Source organism: Myxocyprinus asiaticus, chromosome 3 (genome assembly GCF_019703515.2).
Source record: "Myxocyprinus asiaticus isolate MX2 ecotype Aquarium Trade chromosome 3, UBuf_Myxa_2, whole genome shotgun sequence".
Lineage (NCBI taxonomy): Eukaryota > Metazoa > Chordata > Actinopteri > Cypriniformes > Catostomidae > Myxocyprinus > Myxocyprinus asiaticus.
The window spans coordinates 18,657,813-18,671,025 of record NC_059346.1 but is presented as its reverse complement, the minus strand read 5'-3'; the positions used below and the strand labels follow the sequence as shown (position 1 = coordinate 18,671,025).

The 13,213-nt window shown below is 38.5% G+C and overlaps 1 protein-coding gene across 2 annotated transcripts; it reads left to right on the top strand.

Annotated features, from left to right (window-relative positions):
- The first annotated feature begins 748 nt into the window (after positions 1 to 748).
- Positions 749 to 12,908, top strand: LOC127427741 (macrophage-capping protein-like). 2 transcript variants are annotated; one of them, XM_051675534.1, is made up of 9 exons: positions 749 to 883; positions 3,440 to 3,632; positions 4,913 to 5,067; positions 5,425 to 5,586; positions 11,316 to 11,465; positions 11,752 to 11,838; positions 12,076 to 12,208; positions 12,359 to 12,450; positions 12,552 to 12,908. In XM_051675534.1, the coding sequence occupies exons 2-9, from the start codon at positions 3,440 to 3,442 to the stop codon at positions 12,615 to 12,617; spliced, it is 1,038 nt and encodes a 345-aa protein (XP_051531494.1). In that variant the 5' UTR covers positions 749 to 883; the 3' UTR covers positions 12,618 to 12,908. The 2 variants fall into 2 exon arrangements, with proteins under 2 accessions (XP_051531494.1, XP_051531501.1); XM_051675541.1 differs by having other exon boundaries at positions 12,359 to 12,459.
- Positions 12,909 to 13,213: the final 305 nt, after the last annotated feature.

Here is a 13,213-nt window from a genome sequence, read left to right as displayed (position 1 = left end):
TTGAAAATCAGAAATGAGAGTTCAACTTTATGCAAGGCAAATGCTCACGTGATCGCCCTCACTATACAATTGGATCCTTCAGTTAGAATGCCTACTAGCAATCAACAATACAGAGACTTACAGCGGGCCGCAGTGTTTAAATCACTGTCAGAGCAAACGCCTTTTCACTGTAAATGCTATGAACATGGGCTCACTTAAACTTAAGCTTTTAAAATGATGTGTTGCTTGTGTAGTCAAAATAAAATGTGTTTGCTAACAGTGTGTTTGTCAAATGTCAAAACCCTCACTTAAAACCTCCAACAGTGAGAACAGTGATGATGGAAAATCTATCACAATGGGACTACATTGCCATATGTTGTGCTGATAGAGATCTCAGTTATGAATCCTAAACAAGTGGCCTCTGGTGGTTTACAGATGGCATGATATTTGAGGTAAACTGAAGAGTACTGAAGTCTCTTTGTCTCTTCATGAAAATAGTGTTTCAGTTCATTGGGTCACATTATCAGACATTGGCCTGTCAACTTTCTCCCTTTCTTTCACCCCTTTGCACTTTTTCTCTATGAACACAAGCTCACTTTTGTGCACCCTGTTAATGGGTCATGTTGCTTGTTTAGTCAAAAAGTGTTTGTTTACAGTGTGGTCACAACAGATGTGAGATGATGATCAGAATCTCCCTGCGGCTAATCATTTGGTTTGTATGCCTCAATAACTGTGCCCAGCCCTTTTTTTTTTTTTTTAAGTTATTGAGGGGAAAATGGCAGGAAGTTACAGTATGGGGCAAGTCACTCAACTGTATAGGCAGTAGACAAAACTGTTTAGGCAACTATTACATGTAAGAGCTGTCTGGAGTTGGACTGACATCAACAAAGACTATTTCGTAAAGGTAGGTTCCGTTTTAGAGGAAACTGACTGAAATTTCTTGTTGTGGCTACTTAACAATAAATTAATTAATTGGCAAAATTATTTAAACTATATAAATCATATATATCTTAATATTACGTCACACTGACTTGTAATATAATTTCTTAGGATACTTCTGTTGTTCTATTAGATTGATTTGTTCTGGTGCACATGCGTAAATTAGTCTATCTTAGTTTTCAGGACAGTATTCTCTCTCATTCTGCTTTTATTCAATTGTGACTTACTCCCTTAATAGAAAAAATCCTGTGGTTTCCTTTATGCGACCTCACACTATTCTGTTTCTTTTTATTACCAGTCTTCAGATTCATTTCCTTACTTTTGTAAATATTTTATCACACTATGTCTTTTTATTACTTGTCTTCAGAATCAAAGATCAAACGTTTGAAGATGACAATGTTGAAAGCCTTTATCCATCAAAACCTATTGGTCCATGTCCAAGGTTAACCTGCATCTGCCTTCAAAATCCAGCCAGTCTAAATGAAATCTTTAAGAAAAAAGAAAAAAAAAAAACATCTAAAAAATAGAATCTTGTTTAATTAGATTTGTTTGTGGAAATAGGGAACTGAAAGAAGGTGGTGTAGAAACTGCAACACTGCATGCTTCATAATGATACAGGCTTATATTTGCACGGACAGGGTTGGGAGGGTTACTTTTGAAATGTATTCCACTACAGATTACAGAATACATGCTGTAAAATGTAATTTGTAACGTATTTCATTAGATTACTCAAGGTCAGTAACGTATTCTAAATACTTTGGATTACTTCTTCAGCACTGGTAGATTTTTTTTCACTTGTTTTGACTATAAAAACTCTGCCAGTACAGTAAGACAAAATAAACAAGTTAAAAATACATTCTCTGAAAAACCTAAATATCTTACGCAGTGTTGTTTCTAAAACAAGATAAATCAAATTGATCTTTTTTTAAGGATTTTTAGATATTTTTACAGGAAAACAATACAAAAATTATCAAGGATACTATTTTTGCCCTAATATCAAAGGTCTTACTAGAAAAAAGAAATTATAATCCAACGTGAATTTTCTTGATAAAAAATGGTCTGGTAACGTGCATGTAAAATGACTAGAAATAGCATTTTAGCTTAACGTAAAGCTGACAGTTTACACAAGGTTTATTTCTATTTCTTCTGCTCCAAACTTACTTCAAACTTTCTTCTCTGTCTGCTCGTATGAATGTAACACATCATAAGAAAGTGTTTCACCGATGTTCAAATGCACTTTGGATCGCATCATTTATATGTATAAATGTTTTCCATCTGAAAGGACTAAATATTAAATGAAACAAATGACAATAAAATGCAAAGTAATCTCTTTAGTAATCAAAATACTTTTTGAATGTAACTGTATTCTAATAACCAATGATTTAATTTGTAACTGTAGTGGAATACAGTTACTTATATTTTGTATTTTAAATACGTAATCCTGTAACATGTATTCCATTACTCCCCAACCCTGTGCACAGACAATAATTTGATAGGAAAGATGGCAGTCCTCTCATTCTCATCTAAATGTATCTAAAGATGGCTGTCTTTTACATCCTGATTTTACTTGTGTTAACCTTTTGGATATTTTATCATCGATCATGTGAGATCAGTCACAGTTGGACGATGTGTCACTCTCATGTGGTTTGCTTCTGTTTGTGACTTCACATCTGATCGGCTAATGTGATTATCATGTGAATCAGTGTAAACGCATTGACTGGGGGAGAACAACTTCTGTTGATATGTCTGTCTGCCTTTGGTGTGTGTGGCTGGTTGTATGTACCCGTGTGTCTTGAATGGATGTGCAATAGTTGGCCTTATGAATTTTATGTGTGGTACTATTGCATCTCATTTTACAGCTCTGTTATATTTGATCTCTCTGCTCTCATCTTCCCTCGGCCTTCCCATTGTGTGTCTCTAATGGAGCATGCAATCTCAGGCTCTGCTTCCATATCTGACCCATGACCTTAAGGGTTCCTGCCTTTGCTGTCTGGATCAGGCTTGCCCCAACATCCTTGCTCTGTTGCACTGTCTACTGCTCTTTCTCTCTTTCATCCACTCCATCACACATCATTTTTCCATATTTCTACTTTCTCTTTCCTTTATTCCCACTATCTCCCTCCCTTAACCATCTTTCTTACTTTCATTCTGTCTTTCTCATCCAAATATCCTGCATTTAAATGTACCTTCATTCTCTTGACCATTCTTCAACTACAATACTCAACTAGAATATCTATAATATCTCTTCCTTCTTATGTCATTCCCCTTTTTATTTACATCTTCTTAATTACTGTTCTCTCTATCGCTTTGTCTATTTTCCTTGTATACACACTGTATCTATCGCTCTCTCTCGCTCTGTCTCTCATCCACTTTTGCCTTCTCCTCGCTTCATTCTCCCTTTTCTTATTTCACCTCCTCCTCCTCTCTTCACCTGCTGACTTTCTCATAACACAGCCCCACCAGTCCCTAGAACTCCATTTACACACACTCCTCTCTCTTTCTCTTTCTTGCGCTCTGTAAGATGCTTAATCTGCGGGTAGCGACAAGCCAGTTTACCTACGAGGTGCGAGAGCCAGGGTTGTGGATCTGGAGGGTGGAGAAAATGAAGGCTGTTCTTCTTGACCCATCACAGCAGGGTATCTTCTACAATGGAGATGCATACATTGTGCTCAGCAACCGGGGAAAGGATGGGAGTGACCTGCACATGTGGATGGGTGTGTAGAGTTTGTGTGATTGTGGATCCCTAAACTGCAGAATGTTAGTTGTATGCGCTGTTTTGGGATATCTAACTAGTACAGATTTATTATATCATCTATTTACCATCATGTATTATGAAGTTGTACTTGCAACATCAACTTTTCTACACTAAAATAGCATACTGATTAATGGAATAGTTCTCCCTAAAATGAAAATTGTCATCATTTACTCTATGATGTTGTTCCAAAGTGATATGACAATCTCTCTTTGGTGGGACAAAAAAAGGAGGTATTAGCATCAGTCATGATTTACTTTCATTGCATTTTTTTTTTTTTTCCATACAATGAAAGTGAATGGTGACTGAGGCTTACATTCTGCCTAAATTATCCTTTTGTTTTTCACGGAAGAAAAAAAGTCATCAGGGTTTGGAACAATATAAAAGAGTGTCCCTTTAAAGCGATAGTTCACCCAAAAATGAAAATTCTCTTATAATTTACTCAACCTCATGTCATTCCAGATGTGTATGACTTTCTTCTCCTGAACACCAACAAATATTTTTAGAAGAATATCTCCGCTCTGTAGGTCCTCACAATGCAAGTGAATGGGTACCAAAATTTGGAAGCTCCACAAAGCACATATACAGTAGGCAGCATTAGTATTAGTATCCATATGACTTCAGTTGTTAAATATATATCTTCAGAAGTGATATGATAGGTGTGGGTGAGAAATTTAAGTCTTTTTTCACTATTAATTCTCCTCCCTGTACAGTAGGTTGCGATATGCATGAATAATGTGAATCGCCAAAAACAAAAGTAGGAGATTGTTGAAGTGAAGATTTATGTGAAAAAGGACTTAAATATTGATCTGTTTCTCAGCCACACTTATCATATTGCTTCTGAAGACATGGACTTAACCACTGAAGTCTTGTGGATTACTTTTATGCTGCCTTTATGTGCTTTTGGAGCTTCAAAATTTGGTACCCATTCACTTGCATTGTGAGGACCTACAGAGCTGAAATATTCTTCTAAAAATCTACGTTTGTGTTCAGCAGAAGAAATAAAGTCATAAACAGGATGGCATTAGGTTGAGTAAATTATGAGAATTTTCATTTTTGGGTGAACTATCCCTTTAAGTAAAAGAGGTTCCTCAGGTGCCATTTATATACAGGTATTTTAACATTGGAATGGTGCAGTGTGAGGACCAGTAACGATGCTTGTGTAAACTGAGGACTGGAAAAACCAAGGACCAGTGAAGTGTTTCTGTACTCCAATCCTTTTGTTTCTTACTGATTATCAAGGTGAGAAGTCGTCTCGGGATGAGCAGGGTGCTTGTGCCATACTTGCCACTCAGCTAGACAGCTACTTGGGTGGAGAGCCAGTACAACACCGACAGGTGCAAGGCTACGAGTCACATGAGTTCATGGGACTCTTTCCGAAAGGAGTCAGCTACAAGGTGAGAGAGAGGGGGGAACAGTAATACTGCCTTACAAAGCAAAAACGCAGTAGCTGCACCAACACTGAAACTGAGAAAAAATGGTGTTTAAGTTATTTGATTGTCCAGCCAAATGTGGATTATAAAATAGTCTCACTCCATTTTCTCTGAATTGAAGTATAATAAAGACAAACCCATCCATCATGGGACAGATATTAGTCTAAGAGCCCTGAATTTAGTCATAACTCAAATTTTTAAAAATTGTTTAGTTACTGCATTTTGCCATGGCACAATAGAAAGAAAACAACAAAAAAAGGCGAAGGATGAAAGATTGTACACTGTATTAACATGATCACACAAGTTTCTTCCTCTATTCAGGAGGGAGGGGTGGAGTCCGGATTCAACAGTGCCAGATCCAGGATTGGCCCAGTTACTCATCTGTATCAGGTCAAAGGAAAGAAAAACATCAGAGCCAGAGAGGTGGAGCTTAGCTGGGGGAGCTTCAACAAGGGAGACTGTTTCATACTGGACCTGGGAGAGGTGTGAATGTACTGTGTATGTGAATGTCAAAAACGGAAAGGGCCAATTTAAAAAATATGAAGCTATAAAATACCTCAAGAAAGCTATCTGTTAGCATCCCAATTCATCTCTATGGCTGTGCTTAGCTATTACAGGGTTCCCAGAAAGCTTGCGAAATGGAGGTTGCCATCTATGCTCATAGGCACTCAGTTCCGGAATCGGGAATCACGTGAATGATCACTCGTCAATGGGAATAGTTAGGGAAAAATATCAATCAATTTCACGCTTTTAAGAGCGATTCAAAAACAATCCGTCACCAGATGAAGATGTAATATAATTTAATGAAAACATTTAGATTGAAATGTTTCTTGGATTTTTATTTTATTTATTTCGTTATAAAACAAGGTTAATTTTGAACGGCAGTCAATGGAGAAACATGCGTTTGCTATTGGGTGGTGTAGTTCCAGCATCTACCAGCAGGGGCTAACAGGGACCTGCTAACCAGCAAATTCCTGACCCCCTGCTGTAAAAGTGGTAACCTGCATTTGTTATCTTAAAGAGCTATTTCTAATCGAACCAATTCATTTAGATGTTACCACATAAAGCACATTTTTTAGGTTAAAATTTTTTTCAGTGTACTGTAGGTCCTGTGTTAAGGGTGTGGCTAATTTTCAGTTTATTATGGTGGCCTAGGGGTGCACAACACAACAAAATTAGCAAAGCAAATAAAAGTTGAAAACACATAGTAAATAAACCACAGCACAACAAAATTAATCCACAACAGAAATAAACCACAGCACAAATAATTAAACCACAACAGAAATAAACCACAGCACAAAAAAAAATTAAACGGGGGGGTTACGTAGGTAACCAAGGTTCTATGAATAAGGTCAACACGTCACCATATGGGTCAACCCCGCTAGAGGGTGAGTTGTCAGGAGGCCATATATCAAATTAAATGCGCTCCACCTGTGTGCAAATCAACCCCTACAAATACAGGTGCGATACTGCCGGTGCAGTCTCTTATTTTGCCGACTGGCACCACCCAGTCCCCGAGTAGCCACATCGTGTGGTGTGTTGACCTTATTCATAGAAACTTGGTTACCTACGTAACCCCCCGTTCTATTTCATTGCGGTCAACATGCCACCATATGGGTCAACAGTGTACCACAAAGTCAGGAGGGGAATGTGGTCGGGCAATAACAACAGGAGACAGATGGGAGTTAAACTCGATCCTTTATTGAACAATCTGTCATCAAGCCATAACCGAAGTGAACACCAGTCCCAGGAACTAAAGACTAAACAGCAAACCAACCACCAGGTATTTACACCTTGAAAGAGCCAAAGTGTTTAGGGACCTATTTAGACCTCCCCTGCCTGCAGTACAGAGGCAGCAACAGAGGAAGCCACATTCAGTGGATAAAACTGGCCAAATGTAAGTGAGGAAGTCCAGCCTACTGCTGCACAGACCTTCTCTAAAGACACACCTTTGAACAATGCCCAGGAGGCAGCCATCCCTCTGGTGGAGGGTGCTACTACCCCAGTGGGTGGAGGCACACCCGCGCTGCTATATGCCATCTCAATAGCCCTAACCACCCAGTGGGCCAGCCGCTGTTTTGACGCAGCCTGGCCCAGTGCTGACTCTCCATAGCAAACAAATGGCTGATCTGTCTGCCTTATGGACTGAGTATCAGCTATATACCTTCTCAGGGCTCGGACTGGGCAATTTTGGTGCAACTGGGCTGCTTCCTCCGTGACGTGAGGAGGTGCGTAAAAGCGTTCCAGAATCAAAGGCCTAGACACATATGAACGAGGCAGGACCTTGGGCAATAATGCATGGTTTGGAAAGATTGAGATGGCCCCATCCTCTCCCCCAAGTCTCAAGCACGCTGGGTGCACAGAGAAGGCATGCAACTCACTTACACACATCGCTGATGCAATAGCCAGAAAGAACGCTGTCTTCAGAGAGAGAAGCTCTAAATTGGGAGGACAAGGGCTCAAATGGGGGCCTTGTCAGGGCCTCCAATACAATCTGCAAATCCCATGAGGGGATCATATGTGAACGTGAAGGGCACAATCTCCGGGCGCCTTTCAGGAACCGGCCTATAATAGGCTGCGAACTGACCGACAAGCCATCAGTAAGGTCATGGCAATCAGAGATGGCTGTCACATACCCCATCAAGGTCGATTCCTTAAGACCCCCTTCCAAAAGGGACTGAAGAATGGACAGAACTGAGGACACGTCACATGAGACTGGGTTGAAATCCTTAGATTGGCACCAGCGATTGAACCTTTCCCAGCGGCCAGCATTGAGCACCACTGTGGAAGGGGCTCTCGCCGCCTGCAACATTGTTAGAACCTCTTGCCCCAGACTCTCTGATGGCTCCCACCCAGAGGCCAAACATGCATGTTGTACAGCCCCGGGTTAGGGTGCCAAAGCTGCCCCTGGGCCTGGGAGAGCATGTCCTGTAGGAGTAGGAGACACCATTGGGACCCTGAGGACCTGGGGACCATGGGGACCCTGAGCAAAAATTAATCCATAAAACAACAAAATTAAGCCACAGCACAACAGAAATAAACCAAAACACAACAGAATAAAGCCAAAACACAACAGAAAAGGCATATCACAATGGAAATAAACTCCAGCACAACCAAATTAAGCCACAACACAACGGAAATAAACCACAACACAACAAAATCAAACCATAACACAATGTAAATAAACCACAACACAAGAGAAAAGCCACAACACAACGGAAATAAGCCAAACACCGCAAAAAAGCCACAATACAAATGAAACTCCACAACACAACAGCAATAAGCCAAAACTTAACAGAAAAGCCACAACACAATATAAATAAACTACAACACAAAACAGAAATGCCACAACACAACGGAAAAAAACCACAGCACAACACAATTAAACCATAACACAATATAAATAAACCACAACACAAAAGAAAAGCCACATCACAAAAGAATAGCCACATCACAACAGAAATAAACCCAAACACAACAGAAAAGCCACAACACAACTGAAATAAACCACAACACAATGGATATAATCGACAACACAACAGAAAAGCCCCAACACAACTGAAATAAGCCAAAACACAGCAAAAAAGCCACAACACAAATGAAACTCCACATTACAACGGCAATAAGTCAAAACTTAACAGAAAAGCCACAACACATTATAAATAAACTACAACACAAAAGAAAAGCCACAACACAATGGAAATAAGCCAAAACACAAAACAGAAATGCCACAACACAATGGAAATAAACCACACCACAACAGAAAAGCCACATCACAATGGAAATCAACCACAACACAATAGAAAAGCCAAAACACAACGGAATTAAACCACAACACAGAAAATTAAGCCATAAAACAACAAAATTAAGCCACAACACAAATAAGCCACAACATAACAGAAAAGCCACAACACAACATAAATAAGCCATAACACAACAGAAAAGGCATATCACAATGGAAATAAACCCCAGCACAACTAAATTAAGCCACAACACAACGGAAATAAACCACAGCACAACAAAATTAAACCATAACACAATGTAAATAAACCACAACACAAGAGAAAAGCCACAACACAATGGATATAAACCACAACACAACAGAAAAGCCCCAACACAATGGAAATAAGACAAAACACAGCAAAAAAGCCACAACACATATAAAAATCCACAACACAACAGAAATAAGCCAAAACACAGCAAAAAACCACAACACAACAGAAAAGCTACAACAGCAATAAGCCAAAACTTAACAGAAAAGCCACAACACAATATAAATAAACTACAACCCAAAAGAAAAGCCACAACACAATGGAAATAAGCCAAAACACAAAACAGAAAAGCCACAACACAACAGAAATAAACCACAGCACAACTAAATTAAGCCACAACAGAATGGAAATAAACCACAGCAAAAACAAAATTAAACTATAACACAATGTAAATAAACCACAACACAAAAGAAAAGCTACAACACAACTGAAATAAACCACAGCACAACACAATTAAACCATAACACAATGTAAATAAGCCCAAACACAACAGAAAAGCCACAACACAACTGAAATAAGCCAAAACAAAAATCAGAAATGCCACAACACAACGGAAATAAACCACAGCACAGCACAATTAAACCATAACACAATATAAATAAACCACAACACAAGTCACAACACAAAAGAAAAGCCACATCACAACGGAAATAAACCACAGCACAACACAATTAAACCATAACACAATGTAAATAAACCAAAACACAACAGAAAAGCCAAAACACAATGGAAATAAACCACAACACAACAAAATTAAACCACAAAACAACAAAATGAAGCCACAACATAACAGAAAAGCCACAACACAACAGAAATAAACCACAACACAAAATAAATAAGCCAAAACACAACAGAAAAGCCACATCACAACTGAAATATACCACAGCACAACTAAATTAAACCATAACACAATATAAATAAGCCACAACACAAAAGAAAAGCAACAACACAATGTAAATAAGCCAATATACAACAGAAAAGCCACAACACAACAGAAATAAGTCAAAACACAACAGAAATGCCACAACACAACGGAACTAAACCACAACACAACAGAAACGCCACAACACAACGGAAATAAGCCAAAACACAAAACAGAAATGCCACAACACAACTGAAATAAACCACAGCACAACCAAATTAAACCATAACACAATATAAATAAGCCACAACACAAAAGAAAAGCAACAACACAATGTAAATAAGCCAATATACAACAGAAAAGCCACAACACCACAGAAATAAGTCAAAGCACAACAGAAATGCCACAACACAACGGAACTAAGCCACAACACAATGGAAATAAGTCAAAACACAAAACAGAAAAGCCCCTACACAACGGAAATAAACCACAGCACAACATAATTAAGCCACAACACAAAGGAAATAAGCCACAACACAACAGAAAAGCCACAACACAGCAGAAATAAGACAAAACACAACAGAAAAGGCATATCACAATGGAAATAAACCCCAACACAACTAAATTAAGCCACAACACAACGGAAATAAACCACAGCACAACAAAATTAAACCATAACACAATGTAAATAAACCAAAACACAACAGAAAAGCCACAATACAACAGAAATAAACCACAACACAACAGAAAAGCCTAAACACAATGGAATGAAACCACAACACAACTACATTAAGCCACAAAACAACAAAATTAAGACAAAACACAATGGAAATAAGCCACAACACAACAGAAAATCCACAACACAACAGAAATAAGCCAAAACACAAAAGAGAAGCCACAACACAATGGAAATAAACCACAGCACAACAAAATTAAGCCACAACACAACAGAAAAGCCACAACACAACGGAAATAAGCCAAAACACAACAGAAAAGCCACATTACGACTGAAATCAATCACAATACAACCAAATTAAGCCACAAAACAACAACATTACACCATAACACAGCAGAATTAAGATTGAATGAAATCATGATCTCGCCTGAATCGAGTCAGAACTGCCGCTGTTCATTCTTTTGTGTTGTGGCTTTATTTTGATGTGTTGTGGTGTTTGCGTTTTTTTTCCATTGTGTTGTGGCATATTTCGTTATGCTGTGCACAGCTAGGCCACCATAGTAAATGTATATTAAATATAGTTATTAGGTGAGAGGATGTAATAATGCTTTTGTATTCTCAGACCATATTCGCATGGAGTGGTTCCAAAGCAAACGTGTTTGAGCGACAGAAGGTCCGTGAGATTGCGATGCTGATCAGAGACACAGAGAGGAATGGAAAAGCTCACATTATTGATGTGACAGAGGGAGAGGAACCACTAGAGATGGTTCAGGTAACACAAACACACACACACAAACACTGACACTCATATACTTCCACCATAGACAGAGATGGGACTCTTCGTACATATATGCAAAATTTCTAAGAGCAAACATCATTTACATTACACACACAGTGGGGTCCAAAAGTTTGGGACCACATTGAAATTATTTTTATTACATTTGAAAAGAATGCAAAACAGAAGCATTTAATAGTGGGACTAGTGGTCTCAAGCTTTTGGACTCCATTGTTAATGCATAAGTATAGAAGTTAACAGCATCTCTGTATCTACTTGACAGGTGCTTGGTCCAATCCCGGCACTGAAAGACAGCACAACAGAGGAAGATGCTGAAGCAGATATCTCTAATTCTGCTTCCCTTTACAAGGTCAGGCATTGATACCACCTCCCCTAATCTTTTTTGTTATGTAGTGATTGTTGATAACATGATCTCTGTCATGTTTTCTAGCGGTAATAAATAAATAAATAAATGTCTCAATGTTCCCACAGCTGAATTTTGCCAAGAATGTATTAGGGTTCAAATTTAATTCATAATAGGGAAAAGAGGAATATCCTTTAATTCTCTCTCTCTCTCTCTCTCTCTCTCTCTCTCTCTCTCTCTCAGGTGTCTAATGCAACAGGCCAAATGACTTTGATAAAACTGTGTGATAGAGGACCTTTCAGTCAAGAGCTGTTGGGAAAAGATGACTGCTTCATACTGGACAATGGATCTAATGGAAAGATCTATGTTTGGAAAGGTGATCTGTGTGTGTGTGTGTGTGTGTGTGTGAGTGTGTGTGTGTGTGCGTGAGAGAGAGAGAGAGAGTGAGAGGGAGAGAGAGAGAGGGAGAGAGAGATACTGAAAAAGCCCCACAGTAAAAGTCATTGCTTTATTTATTGATTGACAGGGAATGGAGCAAATGCAGAGGAGAAGAGAGGTGCTCTGAAGGTGGCAGATGAGTTTATTACAGAAATGAACTATCCCAGGATGAGAACACAGGTACAATAAGTAAGAATTTTGTTAAGTTCTGCTCTCAGTTACAGAACTATGATATCATTGGGCATCTTTTGCCAGTCATCCACTTTTTCTCTTATCCTTAGGTGGAAATTCTTCCTCAAGGCCGTGAATCTGTCCTCTTCAAACAGTTCTTCAAAAGTTGGAGTTAAATACACACACCAAGATATGGGATGCATGTAGAAACTGTGACTCATTTGTATAATCACATAGCATATTAGCCATGTGTAGTTTTACGTACCTGTAAAGACCCTTTGCTGTTAGCCAAAAGATTGCTGTTTGATCCCAGGCGCTGTGAAGGCGCTTTATAATTTTTATGCATTTTTGTCTTGTCTTTCAGAAATACATTTTCTGAATTCAGAAATAATTTTCTGTTACATACTGTATGTACATGATATCTTGCATTAATACAAAAACATTAATACTTGTCTACAACCCAATAATCAGTTGTTGTTGCTTTTTGTTAAAATTTTGTTTGAATAGTTTTTTTATTTTATTTAGAAATTCTGATTTTATTCAATCACATAACCTCTATGGTATAATGAGCATCAAATTGGCCCTAATTCAAAAACATGTACAAACACAGACACCACACTGATGCCTATATAACCATGCATGATAATTACATAAATTGTTTTCCGTGTAATCATCCTTTATCTTAGACACGTGCATGTTTGCTAAGCTAAGGTGACAATCTCTGCAACCAATCAAAATCACTGTAGAAAATAAGTGGGTGAACTCACCTATG

What these genes read in the sequence shown, in the direction of transcription:
- LOC127427741 (XM_051675534.1), top strand. Translation starts at nt 3,440, where the DNA reads ATGCTTAATCTGCGGGTAGCGACAAGCCAGTTTACCTACGAGGTGCGA. An exon ending in CGAAAGGAGTCAGCTACAAG is followed by an intron (nt 5,068 to 5,424) that starts GTGAGAGAGAGG and finishes TCCTCTATTCAG; the next exon opens with GAGGGAGGGGTGGAGTCCGG. An exon ending in TCATACTGGACCTGGGAGAG is followed by an intron (nt 5,587 to 11,315) that starts GTGTGAATGTAC and finishes TTGTATTCTCAG; the next exon opens with ACCATATTCGCATGGAGTGG.